The sequence below is a fragment of the Mytilus edulis genome, chromosome 6 (assembly GCF_963676685.1).
Source record: "Mytilus edulis chromosome 6, xbMytEdul2.2, whole genome shotgun sequence".
In the NCBI taxonomy this organism is placed as follows: domain Eukaryota; kingdom Metazoa; phylum Mollusca; class Bivalvia; order Mytilida; family Mytilidae; genus Mytilus; species Mytilus edulis.
In genome coordinates this window covers 75242712-75267597 of record NC_092349.1, presented here as the reverse complement: position 1 = coordinate 75267597, position 24886 = coordinate 75242712, and the positions used below count along the sequence as shown (strand labels likewise).

The following is a 24886-nucleotide window of genomic DNA, read 5'->3' as shown; positions in this document are numbered from 1 at the left end:
AAAAGCTTTGGTTGAATGGTTCATGAGAAAATGCACGGACACGACTGGAAACACCATTTTTCAATCTTTCAAGAACCATAACTCCTGAACGGTAAAAGTCAAAATCGTCATTATTGAACTTGACCTCCATTTTGTCATCAGTAACAACATATTAAAATTTGGAAAGCTTAGGTAGAACAGTTCATGCGTAAATGCACGGACACGACTGGAAACTCCATTTTTCAATCTTTCAAGAACCATAACTCCTGAACGGTAAAAGTCAAAATCGCCATTATTGAATTTGACCTCCATTTTGTCATCAGTAACAACATATTAAAATCTGGGAAGCTTAGGTAGAACAGTTCATGCGTAAATGCACGGACACGACTGTAAACTCCATTTTTCAATCTTTCAAGAACCATAACTCCTGAACGGTAAAAGTCAAAATCGGCATTATTGAACTTGACTTTCATTTAGTTGTCAGTAACAACATATTAAAATTTTAAAAGCTTTGGTTGAACGGTTCATGAGTTAATGCACGGACAACATTTGATTCCCGCCCGCCCGCCCGACCGACCGACCGCCCGCCCGACCGACCGCCCGCCCGACCGCCCGCCCGACCGCCGTACATCCCTAAATCAATAACCGACATTTTTGTCACAAAAATCCGGTTAATAAAATTAAATCAACTCCATGGTTAAAGTTACTTCAATTACTGGCACTAACATCTTGCTTTTTAAATTATAGTTTAATTTGTAGATATATGTATTTACATCCATGATAAATAAGCAGAAATATAACAGTTACTCCGTATTGTTTTAAATTAAATTCAGTTTAATGAATATTCAACTGATTAAAATAAAATGTACAATGTATGGCGTATTTAACATCCTGTTAGTAATATGAAATCTTTCATTTAAAGTATATTTTGGAATTAATAGTTCATGGTAAGACAAGGTTTTGTACATACAAGAATAATCAAAATTACTTTAATATTTAAAACCTATAATACTGTTTAGATTTTTATGTTTAAATCATCAAAGGAGTATGTTCGGTAAGGTCCTAAAATGGCCCCCTTTTTGAGCGTAAATTTTAAATTCGGATTTATTGACCAATATCACAATAAATTATAGCTAATACAATGACTAGATAGGAAATAAGCCATTTTGTTGAAAATTTTACGTTTCTGCGTTTCATTATGACGTCACAAGTTGTACTCATATTGATTTTTCACGAAAAAATCAATGAAAATGGTTAAATTTCCATAGATTATTGGACAGGAAACATAGAGCGCATACGTCGACAACAAAGATCTTTTAAAATAGTGTTTGCGAAGACATTTCACATGTCTCATTTGAAAATTAAGTTTGTCGACGCCTGCGCTCTATGTTTCCTGGTCCTTGATTTGGTTGAAATCCAGCTGATTTTATCACATTTCACCAAAATCCCTTATCTTGACCTTTTTGGGAGTAAAAATCAACGTGTTAGAATTAAAATTTGACAAAAATAGTACTGTTTAACTTTCTCACATGTCTTTAAGGCAACTTAAAAAGATTATTGTCTTATAACTATGAACTTTATAATTGGGGCCAAATATGGCCCTTTCCGAACTTACTCCTTTATACTTTCAAAGAGCAACAAAGTACTGTTATCAAAGACACCAAAACCACCTTCTGTGATTTCATCCAAATTTCAATAACTAGATGTTAATTTTTTTTAAATGTCATCGATACATGATCTTTATTGAAAAAAGAAATGTTTCAAACCTTTCAAATCATATCTGTAAAAATAAATAAATTCCAAAGACTCAAAAATACTATCTATGGAACACTGACACATCCAAACATAAAAAACTTAACTTGTAAAATGATTTTTATTGTATAAATACACTGACACTCTGGTAATTTACTGTCTGTTTAGAAACCTTAAACAATATTAACAATGTATATATAGCACTATTTAAATGTAAGGAGGCTTTAAGACTGTCATAAATGTATTCTCCAATTAGCTTTGTAAACAAATCACGAGAACATTTTATTACACTTTTACTGGTAGTACTGACTTTAAACTATAGATTTGGGAGATCCTATAGTGTGTTATAATTAGGCAAACATTACATTGTTATTCAAGTAGGGTACACAATCTTTTCAATAAGTAAGTTTAAAAGTTCCATATTTGTTTTATTAAAGACCGTTGCTTAGGTCAGCAGTAGATTAACAGTCAAACATTGTAAAAGCTATCATTTTTTATTTATACCCAGATAGCACTAGAAAATTTTTGGCAATACACATATTTGCATTGGTAATGAAAGAGCTCTGTCTTACACAATTGGAAAAAGATACACATTGTATTAAGGTTTTATTTGAGTTAGAAGACCTCTGAATAAAGTATACTTATTCTGAAATATTTATTAATGCATATTCTGAAAAAAGAATGACTTTTATCTCCAGATGACATCTTGTTGATTTGATTCTAAAGCATGCATAGTGAACTCTCCCCAAATTCTGTTAATTCAGAATTAACTAATGCTTGGCCAAGGTCTGCATAATTTCATATAACTTCAATTTTCATTATAAACTTTAAACAAATATGTTAGAAATAAACAATTTGTCAAATCACACAAATTTATAAAATTGTCAGTAATTAAACTGTAAATCACACTTCTATTTGAGGACTGTGTCGTCGATAGATTCCAGCGCAGATTCTGGTTGTTTACATAATTTAACAAGAGATTTATAAACCAGTTCATTTAGTGATTCTCTCATCCCTGCATCCAGGCTACCAGAAACACTCTGAAAGTAAAATTAATTCATTTTACAATTCAATTCAATTCAATATTTTATTATAGTCTCACTTCTTTCAATACATAAACATACAGTACATACAGACAAAATACAAATATAAAATACAAGTACCATTCTATTAAGAATTATGAGACTGTAAAATAATGTCTTAATAAAACTAGTCAAATACATACGATTACATTAAAACAGTAAAAAAACATTCAGTCAAGTGTTAAATAATTTCTAGAAACCAAGTAGTCTAGTTTTTAATTGGGAATATCCAAAACTAATCATATAGAGGGAAAAAGAGGTTTTTATATTTTACAGTGCTTCTTTCTATGTTTTAATGTTACACTATAGTTTCGGGTAAGGGTGAAGATTGGTACCTATTAAAACAGATAAACCCGTTGCATTTTTTTTTGCACCTGTCCTAAGTCAGAAACCTGATGTTCAGTGGTTGTCGTTTGTTGATGTGGTTCATAAGTGTTTCTCATTTCTCGTATTTTATATAGATTAGACTGTTGGTTTTTCAGTTTGAATGGTTTTACACTAGCCACTTTTGGGGTTCTGTAAAGCTTGCTGTTTGGTGTGAGCCAAGGCTCCATGTTGAAGACCATACTTTATTGCAGATAAAAAGGTACAATGAATTTAAACCTTATATAAATATAAATTAAAAATTATATTTGTAAATATCATTCTGCAGTTTCTAATCCTTTAATAAAGAAAGTTTATATTTAATTATTTTCTAAAATTAGGACCTTATATCATATACATGTACAGTATGTGTAATGTAGTAGGAATAACTATGTAATATATTTACCTTTAAAACTGTTTCATCTTTTCTAAGATGGAGCACAGCAACTACAGCAATTTCACTGTTAGTTTTGACAACAGTATTTTTTTCTTTAGTCCCCATGACTAATGGTGGAATCAACAGTTTGACGTGATCACCAGTGAGATTTCCCCCACTGGATAAGTGAGGGATTATCTGTGTCACTAACTGTTTTACATCATTGGAATCATTTTTCATTCCCTAAAATAAATAACAATTTTAACTTTATAAAGCATATATGTTATTATATAATTAAATATAAACTTCTTTATTAAAAACATGAAAATAATATAATCTTTTTATTAAATAATAATTCATACACAATCCTAAAATTAACTTCCTCTTTCATCTCAGACAGTTTGAACCTGCGTAAAGCAGAACAAACTCTATAAAATTGCTAATAATCATTGTTCATAATATTACATATTAATATTGTCATTATTTTCAATACTTAATATGTTTGACCAACTATGTAATTGATATATTTTTTTTTAATCATTTACTGTTGATGATATTGATATCGTTCGATGATATTGTTCTAAATATGCCTATTGATATTCTATGCATTATTACTATTTGTATACCAGTTGTATGGGCCATTGCCAATTATTGTAATTGTATTTGTGCCAATAAAATATTTGTATATATTTGTATTTTGTTAATCTAATTTGTGAGAGATTCAATGTTAGGGTTGGTGTTCTTGTTCCATAACCTTTGTTTTTCTGTTCCTTCAATAGACTGAGTAACATGTTAAAATTCTTTTTTTTTGTTTCACAGGTTAATTAGTAATACTAATGTAAAGACTGATTTTGTTGACTTGGGTGAATTGTATTACACAATGAAAGTGGAAGTTATATAATACGTTAATTTTAATTGTCACTAATATGTTAAACTTGGATTTTTCATTATATATATATATATCTACATGAATTAAATTAGAGAATCGCTGAATAAAATCCCTGTGAAATTTGCTAGAAAGGGACAAACTGGAAATAAAGTATCCGTGAAAATACGTTGGTTTACATTACTTATACTGTATTACCTTGATGAGACTAGTTAGTAGTTCTGTTTTCAGTTGACCTTTGGACTGTTGGTATATCAAAAGGTATCCTAAACATCTATATCCACAGAGGCATAAAGGAATCTGTAATATGTAATAATAATTAAAACCAGTGTATGGCATCATCATTTTCTAATTCCATACCTGCCAACTTTCATGTTGTAGTTGTGTGCTGCAGTATTTTGACCTTTTGTCTGGAATCATGAAAATAGCCCCAAAGCACAATTCAGTGAAAATTTTATGAAAAAATATTTTTGTTCCCAATATTGAACTTTTCCCAAAGGAGACAAATCGTGATTACCTAATTTTATCAAAAGTTAGCAGGTATGAATACCTTTGATATGATAAAAAGACAAATTAATTTTTAAGGTAGCCATGGTGTCCAAATGTTTGACAATCGTTTTCTTCTTTAACTTCTGTAAAAGACTTCGGGTTCAATATAATTTCAAATTCAATGTAAAAACTCAGGTCGCAAACCTTGTTTTAGTGTTCAAACACATTGAAAGACATTTGAATTAATGAAATCACAGTTCTTCTTTATGGGTTCTATAGGCAAAATTTCTTTTATTATTATTCAGGAAACAATAAACAATAGTTGGTTAAATTTCCTTGAAAGAATTGCTTTCATAAACACTTCTGAAATATCAAATAAAAATATGGGTCACAGACATTATTTTCTAGAAAAATAAAACAAACCACAATTTGTCTTATCAACCTCAATTTTGTTATCTGCCCTGGATATAAATATTTTTTAAATGAAATTAGTGAATACATTTTAAGACACTCAATTATATGATGATCTAATCTCAAATTTCATGCCTTAAATGTTTTTTTTTTATATTTGAACGATACTTCAAAATTTTTTTTTGCATCATGCCAGGAAAGTATGTTAAGAATGAAACACCTGATATCCCCTAAGGCACATAATCTTAATATTGACCCATACAAATGATGATCACTGTCCTGAGTATGCATGGAATGATTAAAAAAACTAGAGGCTCTAAAGAGCCTGTGTCGCTCACCTTGGTCTATGTGCATATTAAACAAAGGACACAAATGGATTCATGACAAAATTGTATTTTGGTGATGGTGATGTGTTTGAAGTTCTTACTTTACTGAACATTCTTGCTTCTTACAATTATATCTATAATGAACTTTGCCCATTAGTAACAGAGAAAAATATTTGGTAAAAATTTACATAAATTTACCAAATTAATGAAAATTGTTAAAAATTGACTATAAATGGCAATAACTCCTTAAGGGGTCAATTGACCATTTAGGTCATGTGGACTTATTTGTAGATCTTACTTTGATGAACATTATCGCTGTTTACAGTTTATCGCTATCTATAATAGTATTCAAGATAATAACCAAAAACAGCAAAATTTCTTTAAAAATTACCAATTGGAGGGCAGCAACCCAACAACCGGTTGTCCAATTCATTTGAATATTTCAGGGCAGATATATATTGACTTGATTAACAATTTAACTCCTTGTCAGATTTCCTCTAAATGATTTGGGTTTCAGAGTTATAAGCAAAAAACTACATGTTACCCCTGTTCTATTTTTAGCCGTGGTGGCCATCTTGGTTGGATGGCCAGGTCATCGGACACATTTTTCAAACAAGGTACCTGAAAGATGATTGTGGCCAAGTTTGAATTAATTTGGCCCATTAGTTTCAGAGGAGAAGATTTTTGTAAAAGATAACTAAGATTTACGAAAAATGGTTAAAAATTGACTATAAAGGGCAATAACTCCTAAAGGGGTCAACTGACCATTTCGGTCATGTTGACTTATTTGTAAATCTTACTTTGATGAACATTATTGCTGTTTACAGTTTATCTCTATCTATAATAATATTCAAGATAATAACCAAAAACAGCAAAATTTCCTCAAAATTACCAATTCAGGGGCAGCAACCCAACAACAGGTTGACCGATTCATCTGAAAATTTCAGGGCAGATAGATCTTGACCTGATAAACATTTTTACTCATGTCAGATTTCCTCTAAATGTTTTGGTTTTTGAGTTATAAGCCAAAAACTGCATTTTACCCCTATGTTCTATTTTTAGCCGTGGCGGCCATCTTGGTTGGTTGACCGGGTCACGCCACACATTTTTAAAACTAGATACCTCAAAGATGATTGTGGCCAAGTTTGGATTAATTTGGCCCAGTAGTTTCAGAGGAGAAGATTTTTGTAAAAGATTACTTATATTTATGAAAAATGGTTAAAAATTGACTATAAAGGGCAATAACTCCTAAAGGGGTCAACTGACCATTTCGGTCATTTGACTTATTTGTAAATCTAACTTTGCCGAATATTATTGCTGTTTACAATTTATCTCTATCTATAATAATATTCAAGATAATAACCAAAAACAGCAAAATTTCCTCAAAATGACCAATTCAGGGGCAGTAACCCAACAACGGGTTGACCGATTCATCTGAAAATTTCAGGGCAGATAGATCTTGACCTGATAAACATATTTACCCCTTGTCAGATTTCCTCTAAATGCTTTGGTTTTTGAGTTATAAGCCAAAAACTGCATTTTACCCCTATGTTCTATTTTTAGCCGTGGCGGCCATCTTGGTTGGTTGACCGGGTCACGCTTACATTTTTTAAACTAGATACCCCAATGATGATTGTGGCCAAGTTTGGTTCAATTTGGCGCAGTAGTTTCAGAGGAGAAGATTTTTGTAAAAGTTAACGACGCCGGACGACGGACGACGGACGCCGGACGCAAAGTGATGGGAAAAGCTCACTTGGCCCTTCGGGCCAGGTGAGCTAAAAATCAAAGATATTTGCTTATATTTTTGTAGGTCAGACACATGATTGTAACTGGATATCACACTGTTTAATGATAAGCTGTTTGTTCATTTTACTCTGACATCTAACCACTTTCCTGAACTCACAGAAATATTTTATCTTTATGAAGTTTATGGTCCATTTAAAACAGAAAGATTTACACCCCACTGAGTTTGTATGTAAAAACCTTTGCACTAAGAGATAAGAAGGTTACTTAGAAATATCTTGTGAAGATCAGGACGTGTAAGGAAACTTATGACCATTTGAAATTTCTTGTACCTACCCTATCAGATGTTGTTAAATCTAGTACTGTTTTAGTTATACTATCTTCAAACTGTTTACATAATTTATCAGCTGATTCCCTTAAAGCTACACCTAATGCTATTCCTTGACCATGTTTTACCATCCAGTCTTGACTAGGATCAGAATCTAAAGGAAAAAAAAATCAAAAAAATCATGTACACTCATTAGAATTCTGGTAGATTCAATGTTATTTGTAGTATACCATTTTTAGTGGATTTCATGGGTAAATACTAACCACAAAATCTAATATTCAACTAAGTACAAAATGTACAAATTTCCTATGGATTTGTATGCACTCTTGCTAAACCACAAAATAAAGAATTTTAGAAAAATCCATTTGTTCATAATCCACGAAAATTGGTATTAACGAAAATAAACCAATCCACAGTATAAAGAACACCGAATATAAGCTCTTCTGATTTAAAAAAAAATACTAAAAAATAGATGATAATTGTGGGACTGTTTCGTGACATAAATGTCAACATATTTTTCAACAACAATTTTATTTTACATAAGAGAAAAACAAGATATAATGTTGACAAGTAATTATATCCCTTCAATGTATGTTTTAAGAAATTATGATTTGTAGGCCATTGTTATAAATGCAACCAATATGAAAAAAAAAGTTAAATTTAAAAATAATTGTTTTATTAAAGAACCATATATTTATAAACTCTTCAAACCAAACATTTTTATGCAAAACAAGAATGTGTCCATAGTACACGGATGCCCCACTCGCACTATCATTTTCTATGTTCAGTGGACCGTGAAATTGGGTAAAAACTTTAATTTGGAATAAAAATTAGAAATATACGAAAGCCGAGAAGGATCATTCAAAATTCAAAATTCAGAATTCAAAATTCAGAATTCAAAATTCAGAATTCAAAATTCAAAACTCAAAAATAAATATTGCGAAATCATAACACGTGTTTCCGGTATAAAGAACTGTCATCCTGACACCTTTTAGACAGTTTTACCCTAGAACAGTTTTAGACAGTTCTACCTAGAACTGACCAAAGTTTTAGACAGTTCTACCTAGAACTGACCAAAGTTTTAGACAGTTCTACGACTAGAACATGTACAGTTCTACGAATAGAACATATACAGTTCTACGACTAGAACATGTACAGTTCTACGACTAGAACATGTACAGTTCTACGACTAAAACAGTTTAGAACTGATTTGGTCAGTGCTACTGCTAGAATTGATTTAGTCAGTTCTATTCATAAAAAAGTTTTAAGAACTCTTTGTCTTAACTATAGATAAGTCAAAAGAATATAATATATTTTGCGTGTGGCTTTAGTTATAACACTGAATGGTGACCAGTGAGATGTCCTAACTGCAGTGACGTCATTTAGAACTGTTCTACAATCCTGACAGGTTTGGTCAGTTCTATGCTAGAACAGTTTTTGACAGTTCTGCTGACAGTTCTACGGTTAGAACTGATTTGGTAATTTCTGCTGACAGTTCTACGACTAGACTGATTTTGGACATGCAGTTCTACCTAGAACAGTTTTAGATAGTTCTACCCTAGAACTGATCCTGGCAGTTCTACTTAGAACAGTTCTAGGGTAGAATTGTTCTAGGTAGATATGATTTAGGACAGTCTAGAACAGATCTATGACAGATTATTCTGAGAGTTCTAATGAGAGGTTAGAAGTGATCTCCACTGTACAAGGGCAATAACTTTAATAAACAAAAACACTTTTAATTTGTTCTTTAACACTTTTTATTAACATCTTGAAAGCTTCAGAGCAAAAGCTGATGACCAAATATTTACACAAAATAGACTGACACGACCGCAAGATAAATTAGATTAAAGCTAGATTCACACTGCTGATCAGATCAATTCTATATCCGATTACTCAAATTTCAACGATCAAGCGTAACCAATTTTTTGATCGGGACTGTTTGCATTTGGAGTTTCTACCCGACTGCTACCAGACCGCAAAAGACTCAAACTCGACCTTTAACGACTCCTTCACGACTTCTTCGCGACTGATCATGGAATCCAGCCACTAGTTCAATATCTTTTTGATGATCCCGACCAATTTACGATCCTTACATGATCTTTATTCGACTTTCTCGACTAAGTACCCGGCCACGTCCACTTGTATTTTTGTCCATCTGACGAGTTAAGCCTTTTTCAACTGATTGTTATAGTTCGTTCTTATGTTGTACTGTTATACCACTGACCCAGGTTAGGGGGAGGGTTGGGATACCGCTAACATGTTTAACCCCGCCACATTATTTATGTATGTGCCTGTCCCAAGTCAGGAGCCTGTAATTCAGTGGTTGTCGTTTGTTTATGTGTTACATATTTGTTTTTCGTTCATTTTTTTTTATATAAATAAGGCCGTTAGTTTTCTCGGTTGAATTGTTTTACATTGTCATATCGGGGCCTTTTATAGCTGACTATGCGGTATGGGCTTTGATCATTGTTGAAGGCCGTACGGTGACCTATTATAGTTCTTAAATTCTGTGTTATTTTGGTCTCTTGTGGACAGTTGTCTAATTGGCAATCATACCACATCGTCTTTTTTATAAATCAACAATACTCGATCTCAACACGATCCTGACTAGACCAGATCGACATGATCGTATAATAGTATTGGTCGCAGAAATAATCGGTATTGGTCGGTTGAGAACATAATTATTCAGTATAAAACGTACAATGAATAAAATGTCTTATTTTCGAGCCCCCGCCACTATAGAGGAGAACATTAAGTGTTACCCTTGTCCGTCTCATCGCCCGACAGTCCGTACGCTGTATAACTCTAGTTTCCCCCAACCAATAGTATATAAAACTTATATGCAATACTTTGCACCACAAAACACAGAAAAAAATAATCTGGGTTGTGTCAATTTTTCCGTTCTATCGTTATGCCCCTTTAGAAATGAAAAAATAGCCGATTTTTTTGTTTCCATTTTCTAAGTTATGTTTGCCTCAACAAAATGTTATGAAAATTACAAATACACATGTACTTATAACCCAAAAACTCAGATCAAGTTGAAATAGCGGGTCATCATACATTTATGTGTCCCGTGGACTAAACTTGAATTGTGGCGAAGAAAATGAACATGAAGCAACGACGCCGAGAAATATGTGTGAGGCTTCAGTTAGCTGACACGTCGATTCTTGTTCGAGAGGCCTGTGAGACAGTTGCGGGATGTTTTTTTTTGTTTCTTGTAGAAAAAAATGCCTTAATTTGGCAAAAGGGTCTAAGAGAACTGAAAATTGTAATGCAGGAAAATAAATTCTTCACAAAGCACAACATGAATGAAACAAGAGATTCTGAAGAGCTTGTGTCACTCACCTTGTTTTTTGTTTTGGAAATCATGTAAAATAAGGTGAAAATCACAACAAATAGTACAAGATACCCATATAACGATTAAGACCAAGTGTGGTTTAATTTGGCCTAATAGTTAAATTAATAGTAGGTCATTCCTGAAGGTGTAGTCTTACATTAGTTACTGAAGACCACTTATCATTTTCTAAATAAGTGTTCAAGATGTGACCATTTGAAATTGTTTTTTTAACATTTTCCCATGGACTTCTTTACAGGAAACCCCTATGTTTATTTTCGTCCTGAACATGCATGAAATATTTGCCACTGGACGTTAATAATCAAATAAATCGATTTTTAGCCATGGCGGCAATGTTGGTTGGATGGCAGGATCATCGGATACATTTTTTAATCAAGATACCCTACTGAAAATGGTGGCTAAGTTTAATTCTATGTGGCCCAGTTGATTGTGTGAAGAAGATTTTTTGTAAAAGTTTACAAAATTTACAAAAAATTGTAAACAATTAAGTATAAAGGGCAATAACTCCTTAGGGGTCAATTGACCATTTTGGCTATGTTTGCCTATTTGTTGATCTTACTTTGCTGAGCATTATTGCTGTTTACAGTTTACATGTATCTCTATCTATAATCTTATTCAAGATAAACCAATAACTGCAACTTGTCCTTACAATTACCAATTCAGGGACAGCAACCCAACTACGGGTTGTCTGATTTGTCTGGAAATTTCAGGGAAGATATATCATTACCACATGAAATTTTGAAATACTAAGGCTTTTCTACCTCAGGCATAGTTTACCTTAGCTGTGTTTGGCAAAACTTTTAGGAATTTTGGTCCTCAATGCTCCTCAACCTCGTACTTTATTTGGCCCTTTTAACTTTTTTGGATTCGAGCGTCACTGATGTATACTCGTGTATGGCCGAGTAGAGATCGAAGAGTGATCGAATGTGGTCGCGTAGAGATCGGGTTTTGGTCGAGTTGGTCTGGGATGAAAAAAATATAGAAGTCGCAGTGATCATGAAGCGATCGGCATTGGTCGAGTTAATCTTGACCACATATCTTACAGATTGACGTTGATCGAGAAATGATCGGATATTAGTCGAGCAAAGATCGAAATGATCGAGTACTGATCGGTAAACTATTTGTATTCCGACCTAACTCGATCTCTACACGATCCTTTCCCGATCAATTCGATCACTACTCGACGAATTATTGATCTCTTCTCGAGTGACTGGCTTCTCGATCCTTACTCGAATGTTTTTGACATGTCAAAAACTCTCGGGTAGAAAGTCAGATCGATGACGACCCGAACATTCTTGTTGATTGAGACGGACCAGACTCCCGATCGCTTAATTTGTCTTGATCGAGATTGATCGAGTTGGTCTGATCGGCAGTGTGAACCTAGCTTAAAAATGCGCGATTCTAGTCGGAGAGATTGCGATACGATCTCAAAACGACGTTACTACGACCTCACAACGACCATCTCGTTCTCTCTGCGACCCAACAACGCTTCTTCTACGACTATACCACGATTATACTACGCTTTTCAAGACCTTAGTACGATTCTAGCACGCTCATACAGTCCTCATCCTACGACCTGATTACGTTCATACTACAACCATTTCGAGTTCTAGTAATGCTCATTGTCATTGTCTTTAAAATACATAAAAGCTCCTCAGGTTTTGATTTTGTATCAGTACCACTATTACTTTATGAAATATCGTTATTTGATCTAGATGGATTAGCAATACGTTGATTCAGGTTGGATTGTTGATTCGACATCTCTACTGGATAAGGATTCGTACCAGAGACCCATCTGACTCAACTACTACCCCTACCACCACGCACATAAGTTCTGGTGGATGTTGGTGGCATGTCAGTGTTGTTTTCTGGAATTCTACTTATTAATGACAGTTGGAAGGAATGGAACAGTATTAATATGGAATATGATGTGGATATTATTGATGAGAGCGTAATTGGATCGCGGTATGCACTTGCTAAGATCGTATAATGATCTTGATAAGAGAGTGCTATAATTGCAGAAGATGCGTGGTAAGATCGTTTTGCAGTCGGATTAATCGTGGTATGTCGTAGTGAGAACTTATTGAGCGTAGTAAGATCGCGATAATCGTATTAAGGTCGCAGAATAAGAGTGGTAAGAACGTGGTATAATCGTAGCGGGATCGTTGTAGAAGCGTAATGAGAACATAGTAGCATCGTGAAAACAACAAAAAATCCCATTTTCATGCCGCTCATACCGCGACCTCACCACGATCTGAATTTATTTTAGATCGTGGTGAGCGTAGTGCGATCGTGGTCTAGTGTGACTGGGGCATTAGGGGTTTATTGACAATGGTCATTTGACTTATTTATAGATCGTAGTTTTCTTAACATTATTGCTGCTTTCAGTTTATCTTTATCTATAATAATATTCAAGATGATAACCAAAAACATCATAATTTCCTTAAAATTGTTAATTCAGGGGCAGCTACCCAGCAACGGGTTCTCTGATTCGTCTGAAAATTTCTGGGCAGATATATCTAAACCTGATGAAAATTTTTATCTTGTCAAATTTACTCTAAATGCTTTAGTTTCAAAGATATACTGAAATTTCATTTGTTTTCGATGGTATCAATTTTCGTGGATTAAGGAAAACTTGCATATTCGTGGATACTTACTTTCGTGGTTTTGTGGAAGTCTGCGTACACGCCTAACGCCTATATAAAAATTGACATCCGTTGATCATTTAATTTCATGGTTCACTTGTACCAACGAAATCCACAAATATATGTATCCAACGAATAATAATGAATCTACAGTAAGCCTAAGCTGCATTTACCCCTACGTTGTATTTTTAGCAATGGCGGCCATGTTGGTTGGCAGGCGGGGTCGTCGGACACATTTTTTAAACTAGATATCCCAATGATGATTGTGTCCAAGTTTGTTTTAAACTTGCCCAGACGACGACGACAGATCCAAATGATGAGGAAAGCTCACTTGAACTTGACCTTTTAGGTCAAGTGAGATAAAATTGAATATCTTGATTAGATTGTTCTTAAACTAAATGCAATCAATATTGAACTCTACGCCAGGTCGACTGTTGACCTCAATTTACCTGAGAATGCAGCCGCACATATCTTATTGCGCCGACAACAAATTTGCTTGAAAGGTGAATCAATTTGAAATACGATCTAATAAGAAATAGTTGCGGCATGACAAGCTAGGGGATCTAGGATTTTGGAAAGGGGGCGAGGTATAATAAGATCTTTTTTAAACTTTTTTTTTTGGCTAAAACAACATAAAATAAGTGTAAAATGCACTTTTGCAACAGTTCCTGTATATCTTATATTTAAAGTGTAAGGGTTGGACATGTTTGATGCCGTATTCTCCCAATTACTTGTCTATAATAAAATTATTGAAACCTTTTTTTGGGCTAAAAAAAAAATAAAATTTGTCAGTAAAAATGTACATGGAAGATTTTCATTTGTTGTATGTTTAGGTAGCATAACCTCACAGACTTCTTGTTGTAAACTAGATATAAGCCGGGCTATTCAATGAAATTACTATAATAAAATTAAGAATGGAAATGGGGAATGTGTCAAAGAGACAACAATCCGACCATAGTGGAGACAACAGCTGTAGGCCACCAAAGGTTCTTCATTGTAGTGAGAAACTCCCGCACATGAGACAAGATAGACAAACAAGCAATGTTTATCAGACACGAGTTAAGAAAGACAAACAAGCAATATTTATCCAAAAATGTTTGACACCCAACAAGGGAAGTGAGGGGTTCCAAAACAACCAAGGCTACGAATGAGTCTGAAATGACAACGAATTTATGAATGGCGGTCAACAAATGGAGACATAAAGGCCACACCCAGCAGGCAGGTTGCAGTCGTGCCTTAAAAAAAAGAATTCAATATATCAGTCCGGCGAAACAGACACTCTGGTCAGATATGGGATTTGCATTCGAACCGTGAAACAAGCATCCCCCCCCCCCCAACAACAAAATACGCCGTTGTTTATTCATCATGTTCATTTATTGCTAGAAATGTTTTTTTCTAATAGCCAAAAAAAAAAACCAAAAAAAACAAACGGACAAGATTATTGTTTTCAATGCATATATATACAGCCAGAATCTTTGTTTAAGGCAAAACTCAGACTGCCTCCGTAAATCAAAAGGTTCTTACCTTAGAATCATAATCATACTATGGCACAACAATACGACAATGTATCCTATGGTAATTCCCATGAACTAAATAATACGTTATCTGTTCATTCACAAATTTACATTACTTCAGATGCATTGACAAACTACGTTACAAAGTTTTAACATATAAACTTTAAAAACCAAGTCCTTCATTAGATCTATACTGATTAAAACAATCAAGGAAAATTCTTACAGTCGTGACAGTACTACAGCTTCTAGTATCTTGACCAACTGACCTTTATCATAGAGTTTTATTACTTTCTCTTTAGACAAAACAAATAGGCATAACTAATTTTATTACCCTACACCCCAAAACATCGTTACTTGTCTTAATTAATCTGACAGTTTAACTTTAACTGCAGATAATAAAACTAGCCATTTGTCAAATAAGCCTTGCGTCATTAATTTTCTATGTACACAAATAAACAGTTATAAAGCAAATGAGTAAGAGGTTAATATTTACAAAACATAAATATTTCAATACCGTTTTTCAAAGAGTCCTATTCATCCTATATTTGTTTTGGTGTAATTGCAACAAAATTGTTAGCTAATTTTCTTTAGCCTTTTTCTAATTATTATTCATTACTTCAATTAATAAACTAGTATACCTTTCTAAACATTATAATAAATACTATAACATCTTAACTAGCAGCCATCCTTCACCGAAGTAAGTCGAGGCACAGAGACCACGTGACAAAGAAACGGCGGGAATCGGAATCGGAATTCTTTGTGTTTTGAATTATGAATTATGAATTTTGAATTTTGAATTTTGAATTTTGAATGATCCTTCTCGGCTTTCGTAGAAATATCATATCATATGGAACATGTGTACTAAGTTTCAAGTTGATGTAACTTTAACTTCATCAAAAACTACCTTGACCAAAAACTTTAACCTGAATTTCCCACTATCATTTTCTATGTTCAGTGGACCATGAAATTGGGGTCAAAACTATAATTTGGCATTAAAATTAGAAAGATCATATCATGGGTAACATGTGTACTAAGTTTGAAGTTGATTGGACTTCAACTTCATCAAAAACTACCTTGACCAAAAACTTTAACCTGAAGCGAACGGACGCACAGACGGACGAACGAACGGACGCACAGACGGACGAACGAACGGACGCACAGACCAGAAAACATAATGCCCCTGTACTATCGTAGGCGGGGCATAAAAAAAATCATTTCATTTTTAGGGCTAATTTTGTCCTATATGAAAATTTCTCTTCAATACAATATATCAGAACAATGACTTTTATAATACAGACACAAGACATTTGTAAGTAATAATAATTCCATACCTAACAAATGGCTGATCATAACATCAGTAAGATCTACATCAGAGAGGGACCCACACATGGCCCCTAAACAAGCGGATGCTGCACTTCTGGTAGTCTCTTCCTGGCTACCGAGCATGCTCAGTAAAGAAGAGGATGCTTGTTTCTTTAAAGGTTCAGCCATCTTAGAACCAGCACCAGTTAAACAAAATCTTAATGCCTGAAGCATTGTGTCTCTAAAAAACAAATATTGCTATTAATAATCTCTAATTGTTTATTTTCTTTGTTAGAAACCTGTGTAAATTCATTGCCACAAAAGGAGATGAGTTCAGCTTTTTGCCCTGTAAATATATGCTTCTAGTCTAGAATATAGAAGTATTTTTCTGTGAATTTCAACTTTTTATGTTTATTGCTTATTTTGATCAGTGTCTTCTGTCTGAGTACAAGTTTTGCAGTTTTTTTTTAAATGAAATAATTGATTTTAAATTTTTTTTCAATTTTCTCGTGGATTGTGAGGTTTTCAGTTACAAAAAAGTTTTCTCATTTGCAGTAGGATGAATTTTTGTCTGTGGATGAGTGAACAGAAGGATATCAATATGAACTAATTTTATCCTGTTCCTGTAAGGGTCAAAATATCTGTAGAAAAAAATTACCTTACTCCAGTTTCTGTAGCATTCTTTATACCATTGAGTAGTTCTGTAAATAATGGATCAACTCGTACATGTATGATTATAAGTTGTCCTAAAGCTGAAGCAGCCTTCAGCCTTACTGAACGCTGAGGATCATTAAGTGCTTTTAAGAATGTTGTCTGCAACTGTGGCAAAAATGGCTTCAACATCACACCAACCTGCCAAAATATAAAAAGCTTTAACTTTATATCAATCTACAAAAATATAAATGGATGTAAATTTGTTTTAACCTATCCAGATAAAAATGGCCTCAAGATCTTATCAATCTTATGAGGAAAAAATTATACAATAAAAAAAAAACTTTAGAACTAAACCAGAAAACACACTGTGCAATGGAGTATTTTTTTGGTTGTTAAACATTTTTTAATAAAAAGATATAACTACTTTGCATCAGAAAATTTGTTAGTTCTACAAGTGTCTTTGATTGCAAGGATAAAATTTAAAATATAATTTTGAAATTGGAACTTTTTTATCAGACCCAGATATGGTTATTGTTCAAATAAATGGCACCAATATCAATAAATCAGACAAATTTTTAACCAAAAATAATACATAAAATTGAGAATGGAAATGGGGAATGTGCCAAAGAGACAACAACCCGACCATAGAAAAAAACAACAGCAGAAGGTCACCAACAGGTCTTCAATGTAGCAAGAAATTCCCGCACCCAGAGGCGTCCTTCAACTGGCCCCTAAAAATACTTTTAAGATTTACCTATAATAAGACTTATTTTATGACTTTCTGAACACCTACCTTAGTCAGTAATTTAGTTAATGTGTCCAATACAGCAACTTTCAAACTCCATACAAATCTGTCACCAAGGATACGAATCAAGGGACCAGTAATATTTAAAACAGAAACTTTGAGAGCTTCAGCATTGGTAACATCAATTAATTCTCCCAGGCCTACAGCAGCTTGTTCCTTCAGTTCCTGTGTACCACTTAAGATGCCTTCCCTAAATATCGGCAAGACTGGTGTGATTCCCTGTAAATATAGCACGTCATTAAGAAGTTCATAAAATGAATGACTGTCAATACTATTAATAATTCAATCTTTTACATGAATAATTTCATTCCATTTGGCAGGTGCCTGAACATATTTTTTTTTAAAGAACAAGTAAATTTGTGGACATTAACACTTTAATAAACTGCAAGAATATTCATGCATTTCTTTACAAGTAATTAGTTTTAAAGAAATTTTTTGTTATATGATGTATTTTATCACATTTTAACTTGTATTTTATCTATCTTCTGCAAAATTTACATTTAATTAAACCGGAATGGATGAAACTTCATACATTATCATAGTCCAAGAATACTTTTACAGAATTATATTTAGCCTCCATACAACACACAAGACGTCTGTTTACCTTTTTAGGAATACTGAATCCTGGCAGTTCTTTACCCTCCATATCAGACACAGCATATTTAACTGCTTGTCTCACGTCTGCTATGTACTGTAACATCTCTGTAGCTTCTATTTTCTGTAATAAAGTATAAATATATACTTAATAAACTGTCAGAAATCTGCTTCTCATCATTAATGAGTTATGTAAAGAGTTTCACTTGGGATGATATAATGGCATCTCAATCATATACTCTTGGTTCTCAAACCATAATTCAGGGCTAATTTGAATTCTAATTTTAATATGGTTTTTTTTTATTCTGGAAACTGTTTAAATAAAATAAATTCTTACTTCTGTACATCTTCATTTCACTGATGGTTAGATCAGAAGAGGCAAGTTTTTCTAATTAAAGACAGACTATATCAATTCCTAAAAAAATATACTTTTTTCATAAAATCTCTTTATATGGAGAAACATAAAAATCAAAATTGACAATTATATACTGTCAGACAAGTCACTTTATATAAATCATTTAGATGTTATATTTTTGTACAATGAATATAAGTCACTAAGGACAGACATAACCATGTCATGATTCTATTCACAAAGATCAGTACATATCTCACCTTTAATAGTCACTGCAGAAAGACACTCACATGAGGCTACTAACAAATGATCAATATAGAAATCTTACCTTAGTCACTGCAGACAGACACTCCCATGATGCCAGTAATATTTTATTATTTTTTCTAATAAACAGTGCAATAAGTCCTCTGAATAATTGCACCATGTAATCTGAATAATCGACATCTGTGTGTTCACAAAACTGATGAAGCACTGTAATGGCTGCCCAACACAGGTCTTCTTGTTTCTGACTGGAGGCTGACAAAAGCTCTGTAATTATGATTCTCACACCTGTGTCATCCTTCACTGATAACACCACCCTTTTACAGTACTCCATCTCCTGTAAAATGACACCATACAAGATACAGTGAAAACTGCCACAATGAAACCATCAAAGATACAGTGACAACTGCCTCAATGAAACCTTGTAAACCAAAAATCATGCCGTTTATCAAATTATCATTTCTCTGGAATATTTAATGTGTTTAATCCTTTTTAGTCCACTTTGTGATGATTTATTAACTTTGTTGATGTATTTATGTGAGAAAGATAGAAGATAAGACATTTTGCAATGAATTATATTTATTGAGAAGTTTAAAATAATTTAATTCAAAAGAAGAAAAGTTGTGTTTCAGTTTAACACACGACAAAACATTCATAAATTAAAAGAATATAATACAAGAGGCTCTCAAGAGCCTGAATCGCTCACCTGGTAAACAATGCCTTATTGAACATATTGAACCATGCCAGGCAAACATGTACAGCTAACAATTCTTCAATATTACAAATATATATGACTTACTGTTTATAAATAAAGAAAATGAGACCAAAACACAAACACTTAAAACTTAGCAATGGACTGTGAAAATGAGGTCAAGTTCAAATAAAACCTGCGTAACCGACATATAGATCATAAAATATTTTCATACACCAAATATAGTTGACCTAATGCATAAAGTATTAAAAAAATCGAAGCACACACTTTGTGCAGGATAATCTAAGGAACTATCATGCTAAGTTTCATCCAAATCCATTTAGAAGTTTCAGAGAAGAAGATTTTTTAAAGTTAGCAAATATGATGAACAAATTGTGAAAAATTGTCATTAAAGGACATTTAACCCTTAAGGGGTCAATTGACAATTTTGGTCATATTAACCTATTTGTAGATCTTACTTTGCTGATCATTTTTGCTGTTTACAGTTTATCTTTATCTATAATGATATTCAAGATAATGACCAAAAACTGCAAAATTTCCTTAAAATTACCAATTAAGTGGCAGCAACCCAACAATGGTTTGTTTGATTCATCTGAAAATTTCTGGGCTGATAGATCTTGACCTAATGAACATTTTTACCCCATGTCAGATTTGCTCTAAATGCTTCCGTTTTTGAGATATAAGCCAAAAACTGCATTTGACCCCTATGTTCTATTTTAAGTAACGGCGGCCATGTTTTTTGACGGATCAAAAATCGAAGCACACACTTTGTGCAGGATAATCTAAGGAACAATCATTTTAAGTTTCATTCAAATCCATTCAGTAGTTTCAGAGGAGAAGATGTTTGAAAAATTGTTAACGACGACGACGACGACGACGACGGACGCCAAGTGATGAGAAAAGCTCACATGGCCTTTTAGGCCAGGTGAGCTAAAAATGTAGTGTTTTCCCAAAATGCAAAATCTTGATCTTTATTTGTACATATTACAACTGATCATTAACTGTTTAAATCACCACTTAAACTTTCATGACATTGTTTCAGTCTATTTTTAGGCAATACAATTTTTGATGACTAACACAAGGAAAAAACATTTTCTATTATCAGTATAAAAATAACAATCACAATATTACCTAAAATAAAATTGGTATTTGCACAAGAAATGGAATATGAAAAAATAAACAAATATGACCTACTGAGGGTTCATGATCATGAAACATATTATTTTTGTTGTTTATAAACCTTACATTAATTTGTGATTCACAATCTAATGCGTTTTGGATAATACTTTCAAAAGATTACACCGAATCATTGTGATTCAACTGTTAAAAATGTTGTAAACAATGGAAATCGACCAATGATGTAATGTTATTTTCTTTTTGGTATATGAACAATGAGATTACCTTTAGATTTTGAAAATGCTTACTGTAAACCAACTTATTTTCGCGGATACTTTATTTCACGTTTTACGATTTCTCGTCCACTTCGCGGCTATTTAATTTGGCGATTTTCTTATCTACTTGATGTAGTTTGATAAGTATAGATCCAAGTTATACATATTCGCGACGATTTATATTCGCGTTATTTTTCTACTCGCGAATGTCGCAAAAATAAGTTGGTTTACAGTATTCTGAAATGACATAAACAAACCTGAGCTTCCTCTGGTGTATCCCATTTCTTACTCAATGATGACAGCAAAGCAGGAAGTATTTTAATCAGGTATTTAGTTAATGTTTCTCCCGCTACAGACGACAAAAATGACAAAGCTTTTGTGTTCACTGGTGTTGCTGTTAGCTGTAAAATAAGAGTTATTCTTATCGATTATTAAGTTGACTAACTGATTAAATTTACAGATAAGATGTGTGTAAGATGAATTCAAATTGTGTTGGAAAGTTTAAAGAAACAAATGCAAACACTTTGTGTAGAGCACTTGTATTTGAAATGCTTTCAATTTCATTGACTTCCTTTCCCTGGTGCCTGTACATTTAATCCAAAAAATAATAATTTCATCTTTTATTTTAATTGATAAAAATAGCAATTTTAACAGTTTCTGTACATATCTGACAGCTAAAATATTATTTCTAAATTTGAAGACTAATTTTCAAAAGTGATGTATATTCAATATGATTCCAATCATCTAGAATAGATGATACTGTGCAGGTAATGAATGCAAAACAATACGAAAGTCTTAGTAATTGCGAAGCGATACTAATAAAATCTCTTAATAGTATCGTTGCACAAATCTAGAGATTTCAAATGTTAATATATATAACAGTGCCTCATAGTTTTCTTAACAATTATCAACAGTCATAAAATATATTTTACAAATGCAGGTTTATACAAAACAATTTTTTTTTTACAAAAGTATTTTAATGTTTATATCAATTATTTTTTCTATAATTTTGAGTTATCTCCCCTTTTAATAACTATTGACCGTAAATGTTAATATTGCACCATTAATCCAACGATCTTGACTGCTACATTGAAGATCTGTTCAAAATCTTGTTTTAAAATTAAGAGTAGAGAATCATTGTACTTATATGTAATCTGTGGTTTTATTTTGCATTTGCTAACATTATTACAACACCTGATTTTATGACGCTACTCAAATTTAAAGATATATAAGCAATTAAAACACTACATTAGTTAAGGTGTGATGACAATGCTTGCTTTAGGGGTAACATACAAGGCATGTGTTGCTAGTAGCACCCTTGGGAAGGTCTGAGACATAGGTAATCAACCCTCTTGCAGGGGGTTCTCCTAATGGAGGAGTGAGTCAATAGAAACCAGGCTAAGCTGGAAGTTACAGCATGTGATGTCTATAGACTGATGCAAAGCTTCTAGTTCTAGTTGAAAGGGACTCATTACCAGCAAAAGTAGTACAATTCACAAGATGGTCCAAGGACCATAACTCAATTCAGACTACTCTGCCATCGCACCAATAACTTTTTGAAATGATAGAGGCATTGTTAGGAAAACTGGTATTTCAGTGTCAAATCATTCAAATTTAAACTATTGTCTGATGTTTTATCACAATACAAGAAACTAAAACTTTCATACTTAATATATTCAAATTTATAAAGGGGACAGTCCACAAGTTTCATCAATATAAAATCTAAGTCTGTCTTGCTTTATAACTTAAAACTTAGTTTGTCAGATATTTGATTCAATTTTTTTTTACAATCCTTGATAATAGTTCATTAGTGCTAAAAATGTATTTATTGGTACCTGTGGAATGTTCAATGGTAGAGATGTGTGAATTTTGGAGAAAAGGAGTCTAAATTCACACAAGTTAAATCAAATTAAAGGCATTTATTTGGAATTTCATATGTGACTGAGAGGCTTAGCTCTCTTTAAAAGCAGGTTTAATCCACCAATTTCTACATAATAAAATGCCAAGCCCAAGTCGGGAATCAGACAGCTGTTATCCATTCAGTATTTTTAATATTTTAATTTTTAGACAATACTGTAATAAATTTCAAATTCAAGTCAGTCTAGCAATGAGGAAGCCTATTCCAACAAGTAAGTCATTCCGTTCAGGGGCAGACAATTGATCTCAGAATTGGAGGTTGGGTTGGATGGTTGAATGGTTGGTTGGTGAGCGTAATTATTAAGGACATATGCTAAAATATTTTTTACTTGAAAGTAATGGGGGAAATCTTACTTTCATCTGATCAAAGAATCATCAATAATTACATGATAATACTCTGCAAGAAGTTACTTTGATATTAAATTTTACCTGTGGTATCAAATATGGTAACACAACATAACTTTTGACTGTCATGACTTGTCGTAATCCATCCAATGCTCGCTCTGCTAAATCATCATCATCCTGTTAATACAATAACAAATATTGAAGTTAATATATTTAACACAGAATAAACCAGGTACTCCACAGGGCTCAGCTTTATACAACCGCAGATCAGGAACCCTGAACAATTGGGGCAAGTATAGACACAACATTCAAGCTTGATACAGCTCTAAATTTGGATTGTGATAAAATTTTTGACATAATATGAGTTTCTGACACAAAACAAATGTGAAGATCTTACAAATCTATTGTGCAATATTGTGCAATTAAAGATTTCTTCAAACTTTTCAAAAAATTTGAAATTTGAGAAATTTGAGGGAAAAAAATTGAAAACTACTACCACTCCCCTTTTTTTGGCAATTAGTCAAAAACCTGACATTCCTTTATACACAATTTACAAGAAGTGTAAGAGAGGTATATCTGAACATACCCAACATTGTTATGTTAAAAAAGTTTGTGAATTACCTCCCTTACACTGCTTTTAACTTGTCTGAATTGTCCATTGACCAGAAAAATAGTTTTCCCCCTTTTTGCCCCTAATTTCAAAACATTTTGAGCCATAACTCCCAAAGTCAATACTAAACATCCCTTTATGGTATGGAAACTTGTGGATCAATTTCAGAGAGAATCATATGCTTAAACACAAGTTATTGTTTGAAAACTGCAAAAATGCTCATTTTAGGCCCCTAATTACTTCACTATTTGGACTATAACCCCCAAAATCAATCCCAACCTTCCTTTAGTGGTATTAAACCTTCTGGTAATAAATTATAGAGATCCATTCACTAAAACTATAATTATTGTCTGGAAACTAAATGTGTCTTCGGACAACGAAGACGACGACGACAACGACATGATAGCATTATACACATTATACATATAAAAATTAAAATACACGAAAGATTGTTATGATGTACTTTAAATAGATTTCATTTATAGCTATCTCCTTTTTCCAAACTAACAAACATTTCTATGTTGTTTTTTAATCCTTTTAGTCAAGAAATGCACAACAGCTGTAGAATTATTTTGATGCAGAAATGATTAACATTATACAGCCTAATCAAAATATTTTGCAGACAATTGTTAAATCTCATATGTTAAAATGGGTTCCAAATTTATTCAAATTTTGCATCATGTATTAGATCTAG

The 24886-nt window shown here is 32.9% G+C and overlaps 1 protein-coding gene across 1 annotated transcript in view; it reads right to left on the bottom strand.

The window, feature by feature from the left end:
* Positions 1-1838: 1838 nt before the first annotated feature.
* Positions 1839-24886, bottom strand: part of LOC139528419 (stalled ribosome sensor GCN1-like) — a 94354-nt gene continuing 71306 nt past the window's right edge. Inside the window, exons 41-51 of the mRNA XM_071324392.1 lie at positions 23667-23759; positions 21578-21721; positions 19285-19554; positions 18615-18728; positions 17999-18229; positions 17210-17403; positions 16581-16792; positions 7744-7889; positions 4637-4738; positions 3583-3795; positions 1839-2771 (exon numbers count right to left, since the gene is read on the bottom strand). Of these exons, the coding sequence (XP_071180493.1) occupies positions 2643-2771; positions 3583-3795; positions 4637-4738; positions 7744-7889; positions 16581-16792; positions 17210-17403; positions 17999-18229; positions 18615-18728; positions 19285-19554; positions 21578-21721; positions 23667-23759 (1848 nt within the window). The 3' untranslated portion in view covers positions 1839-2642. The remainder of the gene's footprint in view (positions 2772-3582; positions 3796-4636; positions 4739-7743; positions 7890-16580; positions 16793-17209; positions 17404-17998; positions 18230-18614; positions 18729-19284; positions 19555-21577; positions 21722-23666; positions 23760-24886) is intronic.